General features: G+C 42.8%; 1 protein-coding gene across 6 annotated transcripts in view; it reads right to left on the bottom strand.

The window, feature by feature from the left end:
* The window catches only part of DACH1 (dachshund family transcription factor 1), a 409,613-nt gene extending 385,860 nt beyond the window's left edge, over positions 1-23,753 (bottom strand). For 2 of the 6 annotated variants that reach the window (XM_034416821.3, XM_087895549.1), the window contains exon 1: positions 22,882-23,753. In XM_034416821.3, the coding sequence (XP_034272712.2) occupies positions 22,882-23,561 (680 nt within the window). In that variant the 5' untranslated portion in view covers positions 23,562-23,753. The remainder of the gene's footprint in view (positions 1-22,881) is intronic. The other 4 variants (XM_034416815.3, XM_034416793.3, XM_034416806.3 and 1 more) reach the window with 3 other exon arrangements.
* Between the last annotated feature and the right edge of the window lie 3,543 nt (positions 23,754-27,296).

Raw genomic sequence — 27,296 nt, 5'->3', positions numbered from 1 at the left:
TTGTGTTTTGTTGTTGTGACTGTTCTTTTGTTTGGTGTTTCATTTGCAAGAAGGCAGGCTCTCAAAAGTGTGTATAGTCAAGGCTATGGTTTTCCCAGTTGCTATTTATGGCTGTGAAAGTTGGATCATAAGAAAAGCTGAGTGCCGAAGAATTGAGGCCTTTGAACTAGGGTGCTGGAGAAGACTCCTGCGAGTCTCTTGGACTGCAAGGCAATCAAACCGGTCAATCCTAGAGGAGATCAACCCTGACTGCTCTTTAGAAGGCCAGATCCTGAAGATGAAACTCAAATACTTAGGCCACCTAATAAGAAGGAAGGACTCACTGGAGAAGAGCCTAATGCTGGGAACGATTGAGGGCAAAAGAAGAAGGGGACGACAGAGAACGAGGTGGCTGGATGGAGTCACTGAAGCAGTCAGTGTGAGCTTAAATGGACTCCAGAGGATGGTAGAGGACAGGAAGGCCTGGAGAAACATTGTCCATGGGGTCGCGATGGGTCAGACACAACTTTGCAACTAACAACAACAAGGCTCTCACTGGTTAACCATACTTGTACATAGTCTCTTCAAGTGAAACTTTCTACCACACATAGTGTTGTGCTAAAAGAAATGGTTTAAAAACTGACTATGATCTCTCTCTCTCTCTCTCTCTCTCTCTCTCTCTCTCTCTCTCTCTCTCTCTCTCACACACACACACACACACACACACACACACACACACACACACACACTGGAGGATTCCTGGTTCTAGTCCAGCTTTCTTCACATATCTAGGAATTCTGCTGGGTTACCACACGTGGGAATGACTTGCAACAAAGTGGGAAGGCTAGCCGGCCAACTTACAGCAGAATTCCTCACCACGCAAGGTGTCTTGGCTTTGAAGGAAATTTCAACAGATCAGGTAGCCCATGCAAAACTACAATAATTGTGGAAAGTCAGGGTTTTTTTCTGAAGATAGATGTCCATTTTGCAATTCAAAATTGGAAAAGCATGCTTCTTTTTGAGGGGAAAAAAATCCAGGTTCGGGTATTTTTTTTTCCCAAATATGAATATAACCCGGGTATCTTCACCTTCAATATCATACCAACTGAGTCCACGCAGACAGTTATATTTAGTTAATATCCCACTTTGTTCTGGAACTGATTAACGGGAGTTCGTTGGAATCTTCTATGTGTTGCTCACCTCAGAAAGAAAGATTGATCTGTGGCTGGCCTTGATGCAACCTTAACGACCCAAACCAAACTATTCGTTAAGAAGTTGGAAAACTTACTCACTCTGCTTTTCAGATTTGGATCCGAACCGGGAGCATTTCACCCCTGGGTTGGGTGGATGTAACCGACGAGGTAAGTCTTGTAGGATTCAGAGAAGTCCCTCAGACAAGTCTTATAGGATTCCCTCTAAGTCAGTGTTTCTCAACCTTGGTAGCTTGAAGATGGGTGGACTTCAACTCCCAGAATCCCCCAGCCAGCAGCGCTGGCTGGGGGATTCTGGGAGTTGAAGTCCACCCATCTTCAAGCTTCCAACGTTGAGAAACACTGCTCTAAGTGTTTATTTGTATCATTTATCTACTGCATCCCATTTTTTAAAAAAAAACCTCTCAAAATGGACATCAACGTCAGATGAAATTAATTTTCATATTATGTATCAAGGAGCCACAATGGTTAGTTTCTATGAAAAGTTGGCATTTTGATGCATAAACGTGGAATCGATTCTTTCCTTATGACCAACGTGAACATAACTCAGCAAATAAATGCTTTTCGCTGTTGCTAGTTCGCATGCCTACTTGTTCTAGCCAGGAGTACAGAAATTGAAAAAATAAATAAATTTCTATGCTCATAATCCTAGAAGGGTTAGGTTTTATCACTGAGTTCCCAAGACATGCCAGGCCAGGTTGAATAGCATTGAGAAGTTTGTGGCTTCTCAAAATCTAGGACAGCAGTTTATAAACTGATGACTCCTCAGACAATATGAAAAGGTTTACCCTAAGGGCCTTGAGCCAAAGACTCAGTTAACCTAACCCTGTTGACATGTTGAATACAAAAAGAGCACAGATACCTCAAGAGGTCCTTCTAGATGCCTAAATAGCAACATTTTACATTTGCTCCATTGAAAGTTCACTCAAATACAGAGATATAGCTCCACTCCTTTCTCTGACTAGTTTCTCATTCCACTTGTGGCCAATTAAGCAGGACAGATGATAGTTGGACTGCAGATGTTGAAATTTCAATGAGAAAACGTGCAAACATGGATTTAGAAACTCTACACATGGCAATAAGCTGTTTCAAGCTGAAGAACCTGTCCAGAAATGTCATCAGAGCTTTCTAACATGTATCCCATAGAAACCCGACTTCTTTATACCTAAAGTGCCTTTCCAACAAGTCCCTCATTGGAAAGGCATTTTAAATATAAAGAAGTCTGGTTCCATACTAATATGATTCAAGCCCAAATGAAGAAACTATGGTCCCAGCTGAACTGGATTTATGGTATCAGTTCTAGATTGTCAGATCTGAGCATCAGCCAGAGTATAGCAATTAATCTGTCTCTGGAAACTTAACCAGCAGTGAAGACCAAGTAGCAGAAGAGTACAAGGTCAGCTTTGAGACACAAGAACCTAAAAAATGTAACAACCCATCCCCAAATTTTGAACTGTAAATTGTTGTAAACAGGTGCTACATCCATTCTTTCATCTGGACCTTGAATCCAAGATGTACCAATGGACTGCAAGGACATACCACCTGATTCAGAAGGCTCTCAGTTTTCTACAGGGGGATTCTTAAGTACCTGCAATCACACCTGAAACCCCATGTAGCTTAATAATGGGATAAGATGAGATAAGATGACAACCAGGGGTGAAATCCAGCAGGTTCTAGCAGGTTCTGGAGAACCGGTAGCAGAAATTTTGAGCAGTTCAGAGAACCGGTAGCAGAAATTTTGAATAGTTTGGAGAACCGGCAAATACCACCTCTGGCTGGCCCCAGAGTGGGGTGGGAATGGAGATTTTGCAATACCCTTCCCCCAGGAGTGGGGAGGGAATGGAGATTTTGCAGTATCCTTCCCCTGCCACGCCCACCAAGCCACGCCCACAGAACCAGTAGGGAAAATTTTTGGATTTCACCCCTGATGACAACGGTTCCTTCAGTATACATTATGTAACTGTTCGTTACCTAAATTCTAGCAAGATACCTTCTGATGACCTACATGGGTAGACTTTAAGCTAGCTACTTCACAGCTACATTCTTACAACAAACATCCCAGTGTTTGGGATGTCCAGCTATCCGATTCAGGTCCAGATGATACAAACCTCTTAAACTTTCAACGCCAGCTGAAAGCATGCTCATTTTTGTTTCAGACTTTCAGTTAAATGGATGCTTTTCTGCTTTTCCAGCTAGTCTACTTCAGTTCTATTTATTTATTTATTTTATTTTATTCATTTATTTTGTCAAGCATATATAAGATAACAGGTAAAAGTATAAACATAATTTGAATAAAGTAAGTAAAAAGGAATATTAGAATAGGGACGGTAGGCACACTGGTGCACTTATGCACGCCCCTTACAGACCTCTTAGGAATGGGGTGAGGTCAACAGGAGCCTGGTGGCGCAGCAGACTAAACTACTGTTAAAAGTAGCATTTAGCTGCCAGCTGCCTGCAATTACTGGGAGTTCAATTCTCACCAGGCTCAAGGTTGACTCATCCTTCCATCCTTTCAAGGTAGGTAAAATGAGGACCCGGTTTGTGGGGGCAATAAGCTGACTTTGTATAAAATAGAACACCGCTTGGGGGGGGGGCAAAAAAGCCCTACTAAGTAGGTATATACAAAAGTATGAAGGCTATTGCTTAATGCATTGTAAGCTGCCCTGAGTCTCCGGAGAAGGGCGGCATATAAATCAAACTAATAAATAAATAAATAAATAAATAAATAAATAAATAAATAAATAAATAAATAAATAAATAAATAAATAAATAAATAAATAAATAAACAAACAAACAAACAAACAAACAGTAGACAGTTTAAGGTTAAAGTTTTGGGGGTTTGGGGAAGAAACTACAGAGTCAGGTAGTGCATTCCAGGCATTGACCACTCTGTTACTGAAGTCGTATTTTCTGCAATCGAGTATGGAGTGGTTTACCTTGAGTTTGTATCTATTATTTGCTCGTGTATTGTTGTGGCTGAAGCTGAAGTAGTCAATTGACAGGTAGGACATTGTGGCAGATAATTTGATGTACTATGCTTAAATCAGACTGAAATCGGCATAGTTCTAAGTGGTCTAAGCCCAAAATTTGGAGCCTGGTGGCATAAGGTATTTTATTGCGGGTAGAGGAATGGATATCTTAAGAGTTTTTGAAAAGCCAAAACTTTAACTATCTTTTCAGTGGTATCATATCAGTTTTAAGTTACTTTTCGTTTACGGGTTTCTAATGTGTTTCGCACACACTTTGGGGGATGTTAGCTTGATACTTAGCAAATAAAAATTAAAAAATTGCATCTCATCCTAATCTGTCCATCTGGAACCTTTCTTTGAAGTACAACTGCCCCGTCAGTTAAAAGAACAATAGTCAAACACAGACAACTGATACTGACCAATTAAATCAGTGGAGTTATTTTTCTGTTTGTTCCCCTATCAAATTTTAATCAACTTGAAATATGTTTAACCAAAGGAGAAAACAAAGTATGAACATTAGATTTTTTTTCTGTCTGCTGAACTGCATGGAACACACAACTAAATTTCACCTCTGCAGCATTTACTTCTGAACAGGTTATTTAACTGTTCCTAAACCATCACAATAAAGCTAAGCAACTTGTGATTATGGAGGCTGATCAAATTTTCAACAGATACACTTTCCTATCCACTGGCCTGCATTGAAAATTGGGATTAAAGACACTGAAGTCCTTTATCTACAAAGCATAACACAGTGAAGATACAGTAGAAGGATTAAATGCTCAGAAACAGATTTTATTCTTCCAAAAAAAAAAAACAACACTTTCACTGAATGCCGAATGCAACAGACTTGGGCATGAGGGATTGATTAAGTCCAGCTCTGAAGAATGCAAACATTAAGGATTAAGTTGTTATCATTGCTTTAAACAAAAAAGCAACCAACATTTATATAATTCCTTGGTTTTCTAAACTCAATTTAAGTTTCTGTCCCTTAGGGTTCAGGAACCGCTTGAATCCTCCAGTAAGTTTAATTCTGTCTGCTTTTTTTCCTGAAAAAGTCAAAATTACCACACCGTAGCCCCACATTCACAACAAAGTTAATGCCACTATAATTGAAGGGCAGATAAATATCCTTTCAAAGTTCTGCTGAGGGGGAAGAAGGAGGAGTGGGGAATTCCAGATGGGTTGAGGAGTCTAGACTGTTATCAACTTCAGCGAGCAGAAATTCTTCTACCAGTGGTAGTCGTAGCATCAGAGGCACAAGAAGGAAAAGACGCATTTATGAATTTCTGTCAAGAGTATGAATGTTCATGGACTAGAATAGATCAACCAATGGGAAGACATGGTAACAGGTCAGCCAATAAGGCTTATTTGGAAATAGAAACTTAAGGAAGAAGTCTGGGTGTGGCTTAGGCAACGGAGTCTGTGCAGAAGCTCTGAAACAGAAACTAAACAAGTCTGGTCTTGCTTGCCTGCTCTGTGCTCAGATCTAAAATGAAACTTAACCGAACTTGCCTGCTTGTCTGCTCTGCTGAAATGAAACTAACTGTTCTCTCCTGCCTTGCATTTCGCCTGTAACTTCTACCACGTTGAAGAATCAACTATTGGTATTGTAAATACTTCATCTGTTATTATGTATATAAAGAAGTGAATGAATCTAGCTGAATCAGTTATCTGTGTGTGCTTCTGGATTTGATTTTTGCAAGAAACTCTGACAATTTCTCAACGGAATCATCTCTCATCTTAAGAAGGAGCAATGCAATGGGAAGAGAAGGACCTGCCCTCCACTAATTATTTTTTCTCCCTCTTGTAGGATGTTGAATGGAAAATGAAAATCTTGATGAACTCAAAAGATTAGCCAGATCCAGCAAAGGCAGGGATTTGCAAATCCGGTGAATGTTCTTCCATCAGTATCTCCGTCACTCCCCCATATTTCAGCAGGAGAAAGTGTCTTCATTAGGGGCAGTCTTTAAAACGCTCTTGTTTTTTGTTTGTTTGTTTGTTTGTTTTCTTCTTCTTTTTACTTCCCACTCATTCACAGTTCGGATGCTATAGAAGGTTAAGATGCAATAAAGGGTTTTTAACACCGGCTTTTAGAAATGCTATCACCAATATACAATAAATGCAATGCAAAGTTGCTGGGAACTGGATATAAACCCGTTCATCTTCCGTTTAGCACTGAATATATTTCAATGCACCATCAAATAGTCAAGCACAGAGTAACTGAAAGAAGTCATGGAAGACTGGAAGATGTGGAGAGACCTGGCTCATAGAATCGCCAAGAGTTGGGGACACGACTGAATGGAGAATGGAGAAATGTCTTCTTCCTTCTGTCCATCTTGATTATAAATTTGCTTTTGATGGCCAAACAAACAACAAGTAGCTGAACCCTGTCTTGGCACCACCGTTTCAAGTCTTCTTTACATCACCATTTCCAACAATATTCAGTAACCAACACGCACAGGATCAGAAGCCACAATCAACCACAATGTGCAAAGCAAGAGAAAGCATAGGATTAAATTTGCCATCTTGCCACCAGAGAACCCCAACTGGACACCTGAGACAGATTTGTGCTGTGGTGCTTTAACACTCATCTAAGGGCCATGACTGCTAGATGCTTCCCCAGCCCTACCATCAAGAGCTGAGCGGTTAGAATGCAGTACTGCAGGTTACCTCTGCTGACTGCCAGCTGCCTGCAGTTCGATTCTCACCGGCTCAAGGTTGACTCAGCCTTCCATCCTTCTGAAGTGGATAAAAGGAGGAACCAGATTGCTGGGGGCAATATGCTAACTCTGTAAACTACTTAGAGAGGGCTGTAAAAGCACTGTGAAGCAGTATATAAGTCTAAGTGCTATTGATATCCACCCCATGAAAAATTTACTTTTGCACCTTGCCGTGTTAATACAATGCAATTTTCTCTTTTTTCTCCAATCCTACCAACTGAACTTTTTTTCCCCTTTTATTTCTTGTAACTAGACTGATATCTGATATCATCTGGAGCTGCTGGATAAGTGCTGTTGAAGAACTGGACTTCGATGAAAGGTTTTAAATGTTGGGATCCAGTTTCAACAAAAGAGCCAAAAAAGTAGAAAGCCAAGTCTCCTTATAACACCAACTGGGCAGGATGAAGACATACAAAAACTGAATCCTGTCAATTACAGTGTTGCATCTCTTAAGGTAGGAACAGGCTAGTCAATTTCAGGACTAGAGAAGTGGACCACTCAACTAACTATTTTTAAAAAGAAAGGGGGGGGGAATGAAGCTGCTGAACCTGGAGATCTGATGTCTCTCACCAACAAAAGAAGTCTGATGAAAGGAGAAGAAGTCAAGGAACAGATGGAAAGGGGGAAGCTCCAGAAGAAACCAGCAGAACCAACTGAAGTCATGTTTGTCCACATGCAACACAACTGTCCATGTTGATCACATCCAGCGCCTTAGGGCAAGATAAAAGCGAAGGCACCACTTCTAGAGCAGAACATTTAATTCTATCCATGGGCTCCTTCAGCTGTGGTGGACCAGCTGTTACAGCCGGTGACATCCAGAAATGGTCTTTGAATTTATTATTGTCTTTTTTATTTATTTATTTATTTATTGGTTTGATTTATATGCCGCCCTTCTCCGGAGACTCAGGGCGACTTACAATATGTTAAGCAATAGCCTTCATACTTTTGTATATACCTGCTTAGTAGGGCTTTTGCGCACGCCCCCCCCCCCCACGATGTTCTTTTTTTATTTATTTATTTATACAAAGTCAGCTTATTGCCCCCACAAACCGGGTCCTCATTTTACCTACCTCAAAAGGATGGAAGGCTGAGTCAACCTTGAGCCTGGTGAAATTTGAACTTGCAGTATTTGCAGGCAGCTGGTGTTACTTAACAGCCCTTTAGTCTGCTGTGCCACCAAGGCTCTTTTTCCCCAAGTTTTTTATTTTATATATACAGTATGTATCAATGCATGAACAGTGTGGCACCTGGGTGGCATACATTCTAATACAAATAAAGCTAGTAATTAATCATAGTTATTACATTCAACCAACTTATATATTTCTAACAATAATACACATTTATATTAAGTTGCAATCTGTCATTATTCAATTATTCCATGTTTTCTCTTGCTATTGCTTTTATTTTATTATATAAAAATGTATGGACTAATATCCTCCCTTTCTCTTATTTCTATCTCTTATTCTAGCTTTGAATCACGTATACACTAATATTCCCCATCTCTTATTTCTATCTCCTATTCTAGCTTTTAATCATGTCACCCTTTATTAAAAAGCATATTCTTTCTGTCCTACCTAACTTCTAGTCATGTCAGCTACCTATTTATTTATTATTAATTTATTATTATCTTAAGGGTCTTTGTATATTTCTTGTCTTAAGCCGCATACCAAAGACCCTTCCATGCACATCATCATTACAAAAAGAAATATATTCCCTGATTAAACCGTATCCCGTCAGTATTTATTCAAATATCTCTCTTAAGAACTTCAGAAGGAGTTAACAAGAGATAGACAAGAATTCAGCTTTCCCTTATGGCCAATGATAACGCTAAATAATGTGTTTAGGTATGCATGAATGAAGGAATGTTAAAGTTGGGGAAATGCTTATTGCTTACACGGCCCATAATATTCAGGTACTGTGTATTGTGTATTGGGTACTGTGTATTGAGACAAGCACTCACAGCTGATTTTGGGGCTCCAGGCTAAGGAAAGAAAACTCTTGAACCTAAACTGATGGTGGGTGACCTATTTAATTATGGTGCTTTTTACAACCATACCCTATGAATATGGATAAAGGAGAGGGTTAGGATAAAGGAGAAATAACTGTCAGCTGTCATATATACCCCCAAAATTGCCTTCAGAAATCATGGGCGCTCCATCGCTGGAGGTTATTAAGAAGAGACTAGACAGTCACTTAGGGACACGGTGGCTCAGTGGCTAAGACACTGAGCTTGTCGATCAGAAAGGTCGACAGTTCAGTGGTTCGAATCCCTAGTGCCACATAACAGGGTGAGCTCCTGTTCCTTGTCCCAGCTTCTGCCAACCTAGAAGTTCGAAAGCACGTAAAAAAATGCAAGTAGAAAAATAGGGACCATCTTTGGTGGGAAGGTAACAGTATTCCATGCGCCTTTGGTGTTTAGTCATGCTGGCCACATGACCACAGAGATGTCTTTGGACAGTGCTGGCTCTTCAGCTTTGAAATGGAGATGAGCACACACACCCCCAGAGTCTGGAACGACTAGCACATATGTGTGAGGGGAACCTTTACCTTTTCTTTTTAGATAGTCACTTATCTGAAATGGTATAGGTTCTCCTGCTTGAGCAGGGAGCTGGACTAGAAGACCTCCAAGGTCCCTTCCAACTCTATTCTATTTTAAAGTAGTCGACACTGAATTTAAGAGGACGCCTCCAAAAGGAAAAAAAAAAGATCCTTTCTGCCTGGTTTACCAAATACAGGTAATCCTTGACTTACAACAGTTCATTTAGTGACCATTCAATGTTACAATGGCACAAAAAAAGGCACTTAGGTCCATTTTTCACACTTATGATCTTTGCAGCATCCTGCAGGGTCCCATGGTCAAAATTCAGACACTTGGTAACTGACTCTTATTTGTGACGGGTGCAGTGTCCCCTTTTGCGACGTTCTGACAAGCCAAGTCAATGGGGGAAGTCAAATTCATTTAACAGCCATGTATTGTGACCCGTCAGCAGCCTGTGCAGATTGTAGCTGATTCTGACAGCGAGGAGGCTGGTGTGGTGTTGCGCCAGCAGCCTGTGCAGCTGGCACTCGAGTCAGACAATGAGGAGGCTGGAGAAGATGTGGTGCTAGAAGCGGGGATTCAGCCAGGGCCTTCAGAACCTCCAGAAGCTTCCATGGGTGAAGAGGAAGAAGAGGAGGAGCTTCTTCTCGATGCACTGGTGCACAGAGCGGCCAAAAGGCAGGAGTGGCTCCTCAGGAGAAGGTCTCCTCGAGAGTAAGGCTTGGGGCTAATTGGCCACTCCCTTAGCCTATTTAAGGAGGAACACTGACTGAAGCAATTTGTAGGGAACAACTTTAGTTCATTCTCCTTCGTGTCTGGATTCTCTGCAAATTGCTTCTGGGCTTTCTGCCAACCTTAGTAAGATCGTGATTACTTTATCTTTGGTTTCTTGTAGGCTGTTAAGAAAGTTTATTAACAGCCTTTCTTTTGAAAAAGACTGAGTTATTTTAGTAAATTACGTTTGGTACAAACTGTGTGTATGCTGTGTTTTTTGGGATCCGTAGCTAGGGCAGAACACCATGTGACTAATTTAACAACCGCACCGATTCGCTTAACAACTGCAGCAAGAAATGTCGTAAAGTGGAACAAAACTCGCTTAACACACTGCCTCACTTAGCAACAGAAATTTGGGGCTCTATTGTGGTCATAAGATGAAGATTCAGCTGTTCTACGATCATTCTTATACAGCACGGTATAAGTGGCTGTGAATTCATTTCTAAAAGATACTTAGCCATTGATGAGTACTAATTATTGTGATTACTGTTCAAACAGATTTTTTTTGCTCTATCAAGTCATCAAATTCTTATTTTCTTGATATAATGCAAACGTTATGAAAAAGAAGAACCACAACCATAGCAACTTTTCCACAGCTCCAGAGTTGAATGGGTAACTTTGAGTGGTACCCAAAACTGTTCTACAGTGGTATTTTTTCCCAGCTAGGCCACTTAAGATGCCCTATGACTTCAGCTCTCCGAGTTGGGATATTGATGTTATCAAAAGAGCCGAGGTGGCGCAATGGTTAGAGTGCAGTACTGCAGCTACTTCAGCTGACTGCTAGTTCAGCAGAGCAGCGGATCAAATCTCACCGGCTCAAAGTTGAAACTCAGCCTTCCATCCTTCCGAGGTGGGTAAAATGAGGACCCAGATTGTTGGGGGCAATATGCTATTTAGTATACTGTCTTTGGTGTAAGCCGCCCAGAGTCCTCGGAGAATGGGCGGCATAGAAATATGATAGATAAATAATAAATAAATAAATAAATAAATAAATAAATAAATAAATAAATAAATAAATAAATAAATAAATAAATAAAATAGTAACTCCAATTACATCAAATACTCTTCCGGTAAATCCAGAATAAAACTCCAATGCGTATTACTTTGCTTAAAAAATTATTGTTGTTGTTGTTGTTGTTGTTGTTGTTGTTATTATTATTATTATTATTATTCAGCTTGAAAACCTGTAAGGAAGGGTAAATGTCACCTCATCCTTTAAAAAAAATGTTTTTCTTATCAATTTTATGCTAATTGAATACATTAACCAAAGCAGAAAAAGAAGCTGTGAAATGGGTTGAAAAGTTCAACAAGATAGTTTTTGAAACTCATTTGTTTTGACCGAACAAATGCAAACTTTTTTTTCCCTCTTTCCAACTCAATGGTAATGATGGAAGGAAATAATGCTAATGGTGTGTGTATGTCATGATTTACTCCATCTGTCTTGTCTTTGTATGGGCAGTGACTTGCCTGTTCTAAGGTCCCATCCCACCTGGTCACATGACCCAGAGTAGCATATATGCAGACTGGCATATGCTTCTGTTGCCTATATACTATACCAGGGGTCAGCAACCTGCGGCTCTGGAGCTGCATGTGGCTCTTTCACCCCTCTGCTGCGGCTCCCTGTCACTCAAAATATGTGTCACAACCACCAATGTGCGACACCCGCCAGCACATGATTTATTGAGCTTTTCAACCCCTGGTAGGCCAAGAAAATAAAAGTTTCAGAATTCAACTACATATGCTAGTTTTGTGGCCACTCAGGAAATAGTCAGGCATGGGAAGGGTTTTGTGGCTCCCGGTGTTTTCTTTTTTGTGGGAAATGGGGCCAAATGGCTCTTTGAGTGCTTAAGGTTGCATACCCCTGTACTATACCAACAAAGAAATACACACAATACAACACACTTGTTTATTATTACCCTGCTGCCGATGAGGTTGGAAAGAATTACAAAAGTTGAACTCTGCAAGAATTCTCTAGCTCAGGGGTTCCCCAACCCCTTGGTCTATGGACTGACACTGGGCCACGGCATTGCAGAAAATGGGCCATGCAAACAAACAAAGCCCCATCCACGGGATGCAGGCAGCATGTGAAACTACACCCCCTCTGGTTCCACAGAAAAACCTATTTCCATGGAACTAGTCCGTGGTGCCCAAAAGGTTAGAATAGAATAACAGAGTTGGAAGGGACCTTGGAGGTCTTCTAGTCCAACCCCCTGCTTAGGCAGGAAACCCTACACCACTTCAGACAAATGGTTATCCAACTTCTTCTTAAAAACTTCCAGTGTTGGAGCATTCACAACTTCTGGAAGCAAGTTGTTCCACTGATTAATTGTTCTAACTGTCAGGAAATTTCTCCTTAGTTCTAGGTTGCTTCTCTCCTTGATTACTTTCCACCCATTGCTTCTTCTCCTGCCCTCAGGTGCTTTGGAGAATAGCTTGACTCCCTCTTCTTTGTGGCAGCCCCTGAGATATTGGAACGCTGCTATCATGTCTCCCCTAGTCCTTCTTTTCATTAAACTAGACATACCCAGTTCCTGCAACCATTCTTCATATGTTGGAGGACTCTGCCCTAGCTTGTCTATCTGATCCATCTCTGATCTGATCTCCTGAAGTTGGGATGTCAAAACATACCAGACAAATTATTTCTCCTGATCGTAATTTCCTCCCTCTTCCATCTCTCTCTCTCTCTCTCTCTCTCTCTCTCTCTCTCTCTCTCTCTTTTGGATCAAAATGTTATAACCAAAACCTAAACTCCGACTCCAGCAAGCTACGACAACCACAGAGACGACCCAGCAAAAAAAAAAAATAATTCTTCCAATTATTAGAATATTTTAAGCAACATGAATGTCGAACAAATCTACCCTAAAGGCAAAAACAGTAAAACTGACACTTATTAAGGCTCTCCCTTGAGAAATGGCATGTAAATTTCAGAATCCTAAAATGCCAGTTTGATTAAACTGAGTTAGCATTTTAAAACAGAAAAAGAAATGGGTTTTCTCTGATAGAGAATAATACTATTCTGAGCACGGCCGAACTTTCCATCAGTAGAAATATTGAGAAATAAGAAAAAATAAGAAAAGGTAAAAAAAAAACCTATATGCGCTGGTATCAGTTACAAACTGTTGACCGAAATTATTATTCCCTTTTCTAGAGAAAAAAGAACTCGAAAGAAACTGGATGTTGATTAAATGAAGAACAATTCAAGGTAATCCAGAAATCAAGCACAAGAAAAAAGATTATAAATATGTATTAAAGCAATATAGTGTACGATTTCAAGGTACAATAGTCTACAGGTTTTCAAAATAAGGGTGCATTGCTTCTAATTCAGTTGCTGCAACTTCTTCCTAAACAAAATGTTTAATCTTGCTAGTGTGTGTCCTTAAATGAGATCTCTTGGGATCAATTCAATAGATTCCAATATAAATGTGCTTAAGACAGAATCTGTGATTTCAGAGCCCAACATCCCCAACTGACCACATCAGGCACTGTGTAGGAGTAAGACGTTCGAAGGACAGATACAAAAGAAGGCCAGCGAGGCAGAACAAGAAAGTAAAAAAGCAAAATACAGATAAGCGAGTTTGTATTTGAGCCTTCGCACAGCCTCATCATAAACGGTTAACATGCTTTTCAAATGTTTAAAAAAAAAATCACCTCCTAAAATGAAAGCTACGCCACAGTGAAGCACTGTATATTGTACATCTTATTTTTTCGCACAAAACTGATTTTTTTAGAAGGATTAAATCCTGTCTAAAATAGGAATCATTAACAACTCATCAAGTCTCATTTAGGGGGAGAAAAAGAAATAGGTTCGTGAGTGAAGAATACTATCAACAGATTCATAACTCATGCAAATAACAGTCTTCGGATTCCGGGCTCAAGATAACTGGAATGAATCAAGCTGACAAGCAGAAGAATTAATATTAAAAGATTAACCTTATTTAAGATCTAAAAAAAAAAAAAAATGGGCTGTAGCCAGAGTTCCACCAAGTGGGTCTCAATAAAACACTAATAACTATACCACATAAAAATAAAATCAACCTTTTCAAGCATGCTTACTTAAAATAATTACTTCAGGTGCAAGAAAGCTGCACCCAGTTTGACTGCATAACCAAAAGCTCTGGCATATGTGGATCTTCGGATTTCCATCCCTTTGTATCAAAGGATGAAACATTTCCTATTCCTCTTAAATGTATCTGATGGAAGAGGGGGGAAAAAATCACTCCTTTCCAATCGTCTTTGGAGAAAGGCTCCCCCCATCCCTTTTTTTTTTTGGCCACATACTGACTTTAAAAGTCAATGCTTGTCAGGAAACGTCCCCTTAAACAACTTAAAACCCATCACTGTTTTTTTTAAAAAAAATTTAGCTGATGCCAAGCCAGCCAACGTTGCTGCACTGTTGAGTTATATTGTAGGAGGGGAAAACTGGTGTCCACATGCAGATTTGCATAGAAATCTGTTTTAAAAAACGCTGAACGGAATGTGAAACAGATGGGGGAAATACTGATTTTAAATAATTTGACTGGCCAAAATAATTTGATGCCACTCTGTTCCTCCAACCAGCTACTGAATATGTGATGTTTTAAACTGACAACGATCAGTCTAATTATGTCTTTAATTATCAGTCTAAGATTATGTACACTGAGAGCGTATGCACCAAAGACAAATTCCTTGTGTGTCCAATCACACTTGGCCATTAAAGAATTCTATTCTATTCTATTCTATTCTATTCTATTCTATTCTATTCTATTCTATTCTATTCTATTCTATTCTATTCTATTCTATTCTTCCCATTCCCTTCTATTCTATTCTATTCTATTCTATTCTATTCTATTCTATTCTATTCTATTCTATTCTATTCTATTCTAATCACCCTCTGATTGTTCCCATTGCATTTCCAGATATTCTTATCCTCAAGCAAGAAGAGGCAAAAGGCATTTTGCATAGGCACTCATTAAACATCTTGTGTGTATATATATTTATTTACCGGCAGCTAATTAATACCACTGCCAGGTTAATGTCATAAATCAACAGAATAATTTGAAATAAAAGAGCAAGGATCCCTGATCCAATTTCTCCATTTCCATTTGTGATTGCAAAATATACAGGGCACTCAAATTCCACACAATGAATATGTAGATTTGGGACAACTATTTAATCATCTTTCTATAGGCAAAGGCTCACATTATAAGGCTAAACTGAAATTTTTGGACAAATATTTAAGCATGTACATCATTCAAGATAAACTTAAATATAGAGATCATGCAACAGTTCCTTAGAAGTTAACGAAGTATACTCCGCATCTTAAATTGTCAGCATTATATCAATTGATTTTCACCCATTTAATAATCGAACATATTGTATAATTTCATACACAAATATACAAAGAGATAAATACTGTAGATTTACTCATTCAGTTTGTAAAGATTTGATGCTATTCGACTACCATTGTATTCTAAACTATTCTTTGTATTCTAAAGTAAACTTCCTGAATTCAATTGGCTTAAGGCTGCAGTTATGTTGCTACATTGTTTGAAAACGTTTAGTTTTGCATTCAGGTTTCTTTCATCTTTTTTTTTCTCCTGGCAAAAGACAACGTGATTCATCCAGAATAAACACAAACACAAACCGCTCTTTGTATGAAAAGTGAGAATAATAACTGACTACAAATTGCACGTGGGCAAAAAATGTTTTGCTTCTTAGCTGTCCTAAATACGTTTGTTTTAGCTGCTTTTCACAAATTATCTGCATGTTTAAAATTGCATGAACGGAGCCAGTGGGCTCTAAGATTTATTAAAGGTCAGTATCACTGTGAATTTTTCAAACTCTTTAGTATAACCAAAGGATCAAAATATGGCAGAGAGTTTATTTCCTAAACCAGAATATGAGTCTATATTTGTCACATTGAAAGCAGGTAAGTGCACAATGAAACAAAACTGTATGATGAGGCTACACTTTTAAGTGTAAATTAAGGTTGTCTTCCTAACCCTTTAACTCAAACACCTTGTTTTAGAGTTGGAAAGTTAGATTGCAATTATTTAATTAACTTTGCAACTACGTTCAGTTTCATTTGTATTCCACATTCAAATATGCTGGGTAAAAATGGGGTGGGGGAGCAAGTAACTCCTAATATAAATATCAGAATGTTTATTAGTATAACTGTAATGAATTTTGTATAAATATTATTGTGGCAAAAGAACTCACAGCTCTATTTAGAAAGCATATTTTTGTAAGCATTCTTGTCCTTTCTACCTGTCTGCCACCAATAAATTTAAGAACATACTCAGCTGTTGAGTGAAATCTCACTTGCTCCAGAATAAAATATCTGCTTCATAAATCACGTAATGTAAGCCTGTTGTTTGAACAGCATTTTGATGTTTAAATAAAAAAAAAGACCTAGGACTATACTGAGGTATGAGGTATGCCAATAAATATTATCTGTCTAGCATATCTCCAAGTTGTGGTTTCAAAAAACACAAGGACTTAAGTGTGCAATCTCTTAGCATATTGTCCTTCAAAATCCATAAGATCCCATCTGGACCACACACACACACACACACACACACACACACACAAATTAAAAATAAATTATAAGCATCTCTCTTAATGATCTCTCCTAATTCTATTCTATTCTATTTATTCTAATCTAAATCCTCAATCCCATTTGGCCTGTTCTTCAACACTTTCCTGGAAGACAAGCAAAGGACTAAAGGAGTCAACCTTTGTTGGCTTAGGAAAGGATTATTCTTGACCCAAGGAGATTTCAAGAAAGAGACTGGGTCATAGCAGCATTCACAAAAGTTGTGTTAAGGAGTTCTGAAACCAACAAATCCAGCTCTTTATTTCACTGGGGCTTTGGTGATCATCCCAAGAAGCTGATCATCTCAACTCATAAACTAGTTAAGCCCTGGGTTGACTTTACTTTAGGTTAAATGCCTGTGAAGCTTCTCAGTCATCCAGGTCATAATTGTCTCAAAGGTGCTTCTTTTTCTTCAAAAGGCAACTGGGTTGTTTTTTTGAGGAAGAAGAAAACTTTATACATTAGGTTTGAACCTCTCTAAGTTGACTTCCCAAAGAAGAAGCTTTCCAAACCAAGCTATTTCACATTCCCAGGTGGCCAGCACAAAATATGTGCATGGACGGCCTAAATTTAAAGCTTTTAGCATCAAAATTCTGAAGACCAATCTTTCAGTTCCATTCCTGCTGATTATTAGACAGATATTTCATCTCCTTTTTGTGTTTGTCCTTCCGTTCATTCTCTATTAGTTCCTTCACAGTGGCATGCCTCTTCTACACTAACACTATTTTCATTTCTAAATTTTATTCCCACATATTATTCGGGGGGGGAGGAGTACAATCTGTTTATTTACTGTTCCTTGCTTTTCCTGGTCCACCAGTGGTCAACACAATTCTTTCTTTCTTTTGACACGTTTGAGTCCCAATCTACTTTGTAGTTTCACATATGTGAAGCCCACTTTTCAAAGCTTCCAGATGTGTAAAATAAAATCAGCAAAGCAAACCAGAATGGGAAATTCTATTCTGTTTTTCAGAAGAATCCGCTTCTAAGACAGAGCTCCCCCCTTCTTAAATGCATGTGAAGGCTTTCCTATTAAAACAAGCCTCGCATCCTTGTTCAAACAGAAGCAAATTAGACAATGATGGCAGATGAGAATAAATATGCTATATGGGTAAGGAGAACAAGGGAGTCTTTGGATTATAAACTGCACAGTGGAATTTTCTTTGAAAGGGTAACATTTTTTTGTAAGTATTTGATAGCAACGGAGGCCTAATGAGTCAAAACAGGAAAGTAAACTAGGATATCATTCACAACAAATTATTATCTTTCTTGAAATACCATCGAATTGAGCTGGGGACTACGATGCACTAAATAGCTAGTCTCACTATACTAGGTCACAGTCACAGCACTTCCCTTCCCTCAAAAAAAAAATGTTGTTTAGTTGTCAACTTGCTAAAAGGTATAAATAAAGAGTGCATTTATTACTGTGGAATTGCCCTTTAATTCAGCCACAAATATCTACTGCTCACAACTATCTTTTTAAGTGAAATGAAATAACCCCAATAGAAGCAGGTTTCTGAACTGAATGTTGGACCGGGGGGGGGGGGGGGGAGGTCAGAGAGAAATTGGGGGGGGGGGGTATTTGTCACTGGAAATTGCAGGTAGTGATTAAAAAAAGGGTAAATTTTTTTACCAAAAAAAATATTGCTGTATTTTGGCAAGATGGGGTTCTTTTGAGGGATAAAGTTTTCTACTTCAAAATCTGTTTGCTGAGAAACCGCTTTCGATAAACCGATTTGCCTTACAGATTCAAGCATAAAAACACATCAATAATCTGTGCTGGGCTATCCTTTGACAGATAAGGGGGCTCCTGCATTTTTGGACACTCAGCGGAGGGAAGACCCACTGTGAGATCTGCTTCCAATCAAACCCACACATTTTTATGCCCAGATTACATTTCTATCAAACTTCAAGGATCTGTCCAATTTTTCAGAGGGTCCCAATCAATCATGAACATCAATTGAATGTTCTACACACTCTAACAATATCATGGCAGCCTACGCAGGAGTGAAATTGTCTGGTTACAACCTTTACCGTGTTTTTTTTTTCCCCAGTTATTGTTTTGCTTTACTTAGAATATTCTTGGGCTATCAATTGCAGAAAAGGCTGCCTGAGTATCTGCTATCTGTCCCCTCTCCTTCCAAACAGATTCTCTTTCAACTGAGCACCGTCTCACCACCAATCCTTCCAAAAAGGCAAGACTTAAAATTCCCCAAGCTTTTTTAAAGGAATCAATGAAGCAAAATGAATAATGGGCGGTTGTATTCTACACCCTCAAATCGGGGGGGGGGGGAAACGTCAGCAACAGTTTGGTTAAAAACCTCATCCAAAGTTTCTCACAAGGTTTGTCCGGAAAAAAGAAAGAAAGAAAGAAAGAAAGAAAAAAAGAAAGGAAGGAAGGAAGGAAGGAAGGAAGGAAGGAAGGAAGGAAGGAAGGAAGAAAGAAAGAAAGAAAGAAAGAAAGAAAGAAAGAAAGAAAGAAAGAAAGAAAGAAAGAAAGAAAGAAAGAAAAGGAAGAACCGGTGCCCCAGTCCTGCCCTCCTGTAAATCCCAGGAACGTGGCTTCTTTTGTTTTGAACTAATTAACCCCTCTCCCATCTCAATTCCCCACCACCCACAGACTTCAGTTCCAATTCTAAAACATTTTGTTTGCCTCCTGAAAAAAGAAGTTCCTCCTTTGGTTGGAAATCAACCAAGGAGAGAAGCAACCTAGGACTAAGGGGGAAAAATTTTTTCGAACGGTGAGAACAATGAACCAACGGAACAGCTTGCCTTCAGAAGTTATGGGTGCTCCATCACTGGAGGCTTTCAAAGAGAGACCGGATAACCTTGTCAGGCGCTACAATTCCCCCCAAGTTGTGGGTTTCCAGAGGACCCCTCAGTCGGGATGCAGCCCACCAAGGCACCCCCTCCCCCTCCCGTTAGCTTCTCTGTCTTCTTTGCACATTTACTGAACACACTTCCGGCTGGTGCATTGCATATACAAAGGACATCGGAATAATCATGGAAACTCTACTGAAAAGTTTGATGGTGGGAAAACAAGCTAGATCCCACTCCCTAAAGCTGCAAAAGAGCAGAAAAGCACAGGGATGGAAGCTCCCCACCCCCCCAGACTATGAAGCCTCATTGCAGAAGTGATACTTTCAGCCTTCCCTAAGCGATGGATGGATGCCCACCTACTCTGCTTGAAGATGACCAAAGAGTTCCCTTTCCCAAGAGCCACAACTCTTGGGAAGGGAATATACTGTCAAATTATTGTCCGAGCAGTGTCCTTTTTTCCTTAATTTACCTATTCTGGAACCCCAAAAAAAAAACGGTTGTCGAGATATGTTTGTTCCAAAAAGTTTTCATAAGACACCTGAACCCCAGAGTTTTTAGCCATCAAGTAATGAGGGGGAAAAGAGTCCTCTCGTAGACTTATTTTTTTTTGAAAAAAAAAATAATAATTGCATAAAAACAACCCCGCATCTGCCTTTGCAAACGAGCCTTCTTACCCTTTGTTCGCCTTAAATAATTCAGTTAATTAAAAATGGACATGCAAATCTGAAAGGCCTACTGTGCTCTTATCCCTTTTTTCTTTTTCTCTTATAATTTTACTTAGTCAAGAAAGAGAAGACATATCAAATTGCAGATGAAATTCAAATTGCTGCTCAATTTCAAATACATTAAATGAAAATAAACCAGGAAGAGGCATCTCTACCTGGCTGTATGCCACACCTGAATATATTGCTGCTTTTAAATCCAGTTATACTAAGCATCCCTTACAACAACTCAGTTTAAAAATCAACTTTGTCATTTATCCTCTTAACAGCGAAACAAAGTATAAAATATGTGTAACTTTTGGGAGCAAAGTAACATCAATGTGATATAAATGTGACAACTGTTAGGTGTTATATAGCCCTTTAACTAATTCATAAGGAGAGAAAAGAAACACTTATATCCAGCAATTATCTGTCTTTATTAAAGCAGTGAACTCTCAAAGGCTGTCTTGCTGAAAAGCCAAATCCACGGAAAATCTCCCATTCATATTTTACAGCCTGTCTCTAAATGTGCAAAAGGAGGGTTAGGAATTATATTCCTCAACCCTTACACAGATTACAATTCTCACACAACTCTGGCTGGTTTAAACACCCAATTAGCATGCATTTTAGGCAGAGGCTGGGTAAAAGATTAGAGATCTGGACTGGCAGTCCTTTTGACCCGTCTTTCCTTAAATCAATCCCAGCCAGTGCAAGCTATCTCTGTTCCCCTCTTGACCCCCTCAGCTGTTCCCAAACTACCCCTTGTTCCATTTATTTATTTATTTTATTTTATTTCCAATTTTTATACCGCCCTTCTCCCTGAGCCAGAATTAAGAACATGAAATACAAATATTAAAAAACAATTAAAATATATATAAATTTGGCCCAAAAATTAAAAATCACAAACCAATTTAAAACTTTTAAAAATTTCTTCTTAAGCCAGCCCGGCTTGCTGGAAAAAGTGGGTTTTAAGGGCACGGTGGAAGGCACTGAGGTCTTGGATTCTCCTTATCTCTGGGGGTAACTGATTGCAGAGGGTAGGTGCCCCCACAGAGAAGGCTCTCCCTCTGGGGGTCACCAGCCTACATTGGTGCCCTACCCTACCCTACCCTACCCCTTGGCTAAGATTTGTGTGAGAAAGCCCCAGTGAGGATTTAAGGAGGCTTTATAAGATCTTGGAGGCTTTGCCAGGCATCGCTCCCAGCCGACACGCAGCAGAAAGAGATTTATACATATCCCACTCCCGAGTTATGCCCCGGTTCCCCAAAACTTGCTCAAAATATTGTTTGAAAAATAAATAAATAAATCGGTGTAGGTCGTGTCCTTCGACATCCGCAGGGTGAAGCTGCAAGCGGGGACGCTTCGTCTCGTCTGAAAAGGCGCCGGTTCTGTCTAAGTTACTCTTGAACTGCCTGCCTCGCGTGCAGACCCTTTCGGGGTAACGGGACGCGGAGAGACTCAGCTCAGCCGCGGCGGGGAATCCTCCGGGAGGGAACCGCAATCGCCGGACGGGCAGGGGTCTCGCGTCCCGGCCCGAGAAAGGAGGAAGCCGTCCACCTGTCTTTCTCCTTGGTCCAGAGACAGAGGCTCAGTCTCTGTCTCTCTCTCTCTCTCTCTCTCTCTCTCTCTCTCTCTCTCTCTCTCTCTCTCTCTCTCTCTCTCTCTCTCTCTCTCTCTCTCTTCACTTACTAAACGCGAAAAGGGAAAGCAAACGCGGGGGCGGTCTGGAAAGACTTTAAAGGGACCCGCGGCGCCAAGGATAAAGACTTAAAAAGACTTTAAAAAAACTCGGAACTGGACGCGGAACTTTTCAAAAGACCCCAACCCACCTCCGACTTTCTTTCTTTCTTTCTTTCTTTCTTTCTTTCTTTCTTTCTTTCTTTCTTTCTTTCTTTCTTTCTTTCTTTCTCTCTCTCTCTCTCTCTCGCTCTCTCTCTCTCTCTCCCTCTCTTTCTCTGTCTTCTTTCTTTCTTTTTCTTTCTCTCTCTCTCTTTTCTTCTTTATTTCTTTCTCTCTTTCTTTCTCTGTCTTCTTTCTTTCTCTTTCTTTCTTTCTCTCTCTCTCTCTCTTTCTTCTTTCTTTATTTCTCTCTCTCCCTCTCTTTCTCTGTCTTCTCTCTTTCTTTTTCTCTCTCTCTCTCTCTTTTCTTCTTTCTTTATTTCTTTCTCTCTTTCTCTGTCATTTCTTTCTTTCTTTCTTTCTTTCTTTCTTTCTTTCTTTCTTTCTTTCTTTCTTTCTTTCTTTCTTTCTTTCTTTCTTTCTTTCTTTCTTTCTCTTTCCATCTTTCCTTCCCTCTCCCCACCACTGTCCTTCCCTCTCTCTCTCCCTCTCTCATCCTTGTAGCGAAGGGTTTCGGGTGCCGCCTCTCCTTCCGAGGAACGCAAAGACCCCCCCACCCCCACCCGAGCCCGGCAACTCTACCCAACTTTCCAGCTCGCGGGGGAGCAGGCGCTGCGCCGCGGCACTCCTCGGAGGGCCGCTTCCCTAAGCGAACGCGCGGGATTCCCGTGCACCCATAGACACGCACTCACACGCACGTTCGGAACCCCCCCTCCTCTCTCTCACCCCCTCCCCCCCCTCTTGCCCGCGGCTCTCACCTGGCGTTGGTGCAGTCGTTGTAGAGCGTCTCGAAGTCCCTCCTGGAGATGAGTTTGCATCGGTTGACGCCGGGCTGGATGGCCCCCAAGCCGCGCAGGATGCGCACCTGCTCCACGTTGCAGACCACCGGCGTGATCTCCAGGCGCTTGAGCTTGGTGTAGACCGTGTGCAAGCCGCCCACCAGGTGCTTGAGGAAGAGGTCGAAGGCCTGCGGCAGGCAGATCAGCTCGCAGCCCTCCACCGAGAACGAGGCCACCTGGGCGCCGCGCAGCTCCACCATCTTACACTCGTTGTTCTGCGGCGTGTTCTCCACCGGCGAAGGCGTCGAGTAGACCGGTTTGCCCGAAGGCGTCGGCGGGGCGCCGCCTGCCGCGCCCGGACACGGAACGGGAACCGGAGCCGGACCGGGACCCGAACTGTTCTCCGCACCTCCAGAAGCCGATGCCGCCGCCGCCGCAGCAGCAGCAGCGGCAGCAACAGCCGCCGCAGCGGCCGCAGCTGCAACAGCCGAGCCGGGCTCCGGGCGGAAGAGGCCGGGGACGGTGGTGGGGGCGGCGGCGGGGGCGGCCGGAGCGGTCGGGGCGGGCGGCGGGGAGGGGGCGGCTGCCGGGGGCGCGGGGGGCGGCGGCGCGGGGGGCGCCGGCTGCGCGGCGGGGATGAGCGGCGCCGGCATCGCCATGGTCACATCAGAGGAGCCGGGTTAAGGCGAGGGGCGCTCCGGGCGCTGCCCCGCCGAGGTCCGCGCCAACTTGAGCCCAGCACCGGCTGCTTCTGCTGCTGCTTCTGCTGCCTGGCAGGACCCGCTCCGCGCTCTGCGGCTCCGGCTGCTGCTGACGGCGCGGTCCACCCTCTCGCCGCGCCCCGCGCGCTCTGCCCGCCCGCCCGCCTGCCTGCCTGCCCGCCCGCTCGCTTTGCCCGCCCGCCCGGCTCTCCCTCCGGCCGAGGCGCGCGTTGCTGTTGTTGTCACTCGGTGCAGAGCGGGGGGCGGAGCTCCGCAACTTGCGAAGCCCCTTCAAAGCCGAGCCGGAATCATTGCACCCCCCCCTCCCCTCCTCCTCCTCCTCCTCCCCACAACCTCCCCAACTCACCCTCCGCCCGGCTCGGGGCGCTTGAGGGGGCCAAATGAGGGGTGGGCTTCGCCCAGCCAGCCCTACTCGCGGAATGGGCCCTGCGTGGGGTGGGGGTTGGGGGGGAGAGAGAGAGAGGGGGGGAGGGAGACGGGGACGACTCTGGCGCCCCTCCTTCTGGACAGCGGGGCGGGGCCAGCCAAGGGGTGGAGGGGCAATTGCTCCTCCCGCTTTTTCCCCTCCCTCTCTGAAAGACCGGGAGGGGTGGGAAGTTCCTGGTGGGACCCCCCCTTTGGGCTCCCGAGCTTCTTTCCAGCCCCCCCCCCCTTGGGGGTCCTTGGGGCGGTTGCAAGCGAGGGACCTCCCCCTCCCCGTCTCCTTCCCTCCTCTTGCTCCCCCCCCCACTTTAAAGAACCAGATCCGCCTCTCTGGCTTGGAGCTGCCACCCAGCGCCGCGTCTCCCCGGCCAAACCCGCGCTTGTGACTTTTGGAACCGGCTAAACCCGACTTTTAAGCCGAGCGGATGGCCAGCGATAGCCCCGGTTTTCCACCTCCCACCCACCCACCCACCCACCCGCAACACACCCACTCCGCTTGGCAGCCGGCGACCCTTCTTTCCCCAACCCCCACCCCCACCCACCCGCATCCCGGAGTCCCGATGCGCGCGCGCTGGGGGCTGCTTTTAAGGAGGCCTTTCACTTTTCCCCAGGGGAGGCGCGGTCACTTTCGCTTGCCGGCAGCAGCAGCAGCAGCAGCGCGCGCTCTCCTCTTCCCCCCCCCCCCACCAACGCTCGTGAGAGCAAACCAGGAGGCCCCAGGCTCTGCCCCCCCCCCCACCTCCCACCCACCCTACATGGCAGAAACTTTGCCGCACGTGGAGACGAAGTGGAGGGGAGAGAGAGAGAGAGAGAGCAGCGATGCCACTCAAAGCGGAGGAGCGCCATCCTTGTTTTCTGCGCTCCGGGAAAAGTTTGTGTTTAGTTTTTTTGTGTGTTTTTTTTTTGTCCCCCCAGGAATGGGATTCTCCTCGTGCGATTTCTTTGGGAAGTTTCTCTTTCTTTCTTTCTTTCTTTCTTTCTTTCTTTCTTTCTTTCTTTCTTTCTTTCTTTCTTTCTTTCTTTCTTTCTTTCTTTCTTTCTTTCTTTCTTTCTTTCCTTCCTTCCTTCCTTCTTTCTTTCCTTCCTTCCTTCCTTCCTTCCTTCTTCTTTCCTTCCTTTCCTTCTTTCCTTCCTTCCTTCTTTCTTTTTCTTTCTTTCTTTTTCTTTCCTTCCTTCCTTCCTTTATCTTTCTTTCCTCCTTCCATCCTTTCCTTCCTTCCTTTATCTTTCTTTCCTCCTTCCATCCTTTCCTTCATTCCTTCCTTCCCTTCCTTCCTTCCTTCCTTCCTTCGCGAGCTCCGAATCTTCCTCCCCCCCCCCCAGATTTAGGTTACATTTTTTGGGAAGGGATGCTTGTGCTAAACTCTTTCCTAACCGTTGCGCGCTGTGAGGGGTGGGTGGGGATCGAGCGTGCAGCGTGAACGAGAGCGGCTCGTTTCCTTTCTCCCTGAGCGCAAACCCCGTCCGCCTTTTCTCTCTTGGATTGGACGAGCAAAGGCTCGCGTTAAAGATCCTAAAAGCAGGGTTTGAAACAGGTCTGGATCTCGTTGGAGAAAGGTGGCAGTTAGGGAACGAACTGGACTTTTGGCAAGCCTCGGGGTAGGAACTCAAACGCTTTCTGGAAAGTTGGTGAGCAGAAAAAGACTTTTTGGCTTTCTCCCCGTGTTGGGTATCTGAGTTATCCCCTCGCTGTGAGATGTAACAACCACAATCGGAAAGCCAAGGAAAGGACCAGTTTCTTGAGCTTTGATCAGCGGGCGGCCCTTTCGCGCTCGGAATCTCTCTCCTTTACGCTTGCCCACGGTCCAGCCACCGAGCCTCCCCGCGTGGAAACCAGGAGGCCATCTCTTCTACCCACCCCCCTCCTCACCCCAACGGTGAGCTGCACATGCGCCGGAATGCTCCGGCCAACTCGCCATCCGAGTTGCAGTCAGAACGATGTGCAGGAAAAAGCCACCGAAGGAAGTAAAGAGGTTTTAAAAAAAAAAAAATCCCTCTCCCTCTCTCTGAAATAATTAATGTCTCCATCAGTGTGGTGCACCCTTGGAGACAAATTGGTTCGGGAGGAGGAAAGATATTAAGAAACAACTCGACTGGTTTTCGTCCGGAGTTTTATTTTCGTCCAGAGTTTTATTTATTTTTTTATCCCCCCCGCGCGCCCCCCGAAAAGCAGATCGCTAAACGATGACACAGAAGAGGGAGAGGGAATTGAGTGCCAGCCTGAGAAAGGCGAAGCTGCCTCTTAAAGCGTTTTGTTGGTGGCCTTGTAAGCTTGGGGGAGGGGGGATAGGCAAGGGGTCCATCAATAATGATACCCAGAATTCCCCCAACTCTAATTCTTTTGTGGAGAGATTTCATTCAATCTGGATTGCCTTTGTGTCTTCTTGTCCTTCTGTACCGACCCAACAGTTTCAGGTTATCTGGAAAATAGCTGAGCCATAGCAGGCCTAATGGATGGGAGACCACCAGGAGTGAAGGGAAGAAGTATCTAGAAGAAAGGAAGCTCGGTCAAACCTCTTCCGGGAACAATCACAACCTGTGTCCACATGGAGTCAGGAAAACACGAAGAAGACTTTTAAGGGTTAAAACTCCCGTGTTCAGTGAGTCTTTTCTGCAGGAACGTTGCCTTCACAGGAAAAAAAAAATTGCAATGACTATTTTGCAAGATTCAGGTGAACATTTTAAACTCCCTTTTTTTCATCCTTAAAACCAGAGGAGTTACTTTAATTTCCATTCCCATCTTCAACGGTGAGGAACCGCCTCTGTTTTAGCAAGCTAATAAAAATAATCCCTCCTTTAAAAACAAAAGAAAAGCAAAAAAATATATAACAATTTTTCGGCGTTTCAGTAGCGCGAACACCAGCCCAATCGCTTGTCCTTCATAAGGCCCGTTTTTTTCCAACCGCGCGTTTCATCGAGTCACCTTTTAAAGCTGACTCCGCGGATCTCAAAGACCCTGGAGGGGAGCACGGGAAACCGGCGGAGGGAGGGGATAAAATTTGAAGCCTGCCCCATATTTGCGCATTTCTGGTTTACAGAATAAGAGGGGAAGGTCCCGCCAAACTATTTTTGCTCACCCTCTGCCTGGCAGATCTCCAAAATATACATTATCCAAAATATATATTATACACGTCTGCGCGGATCATCTCACCGCTTGGTTTGGAAGTCTATCTCGAGAAAGCGCGCACTGGGCCCTCGGCATGTGAGCAAAGAAGCATCAAACTGCAATTTTGGTTTTGTTTGGGTTTA

This window comes from Pantherophis guttatus, chromosome 5 (genome assembly GCF_059756535.1).
Source record: "Pantherophis guttatus breed Tessera chromosome 5, ASM5975653v1, whole genome shotgun sequence".
Lineage (NCBI taxonomy): Eukaryota > Metazoa > Chordata > Lepidosauria > Squamata > Colubridae > Pantherophis > Pantherophis guttatus.
This window is presented reverse-complemented; position numbering and strand designations above follow the sequence as displayed.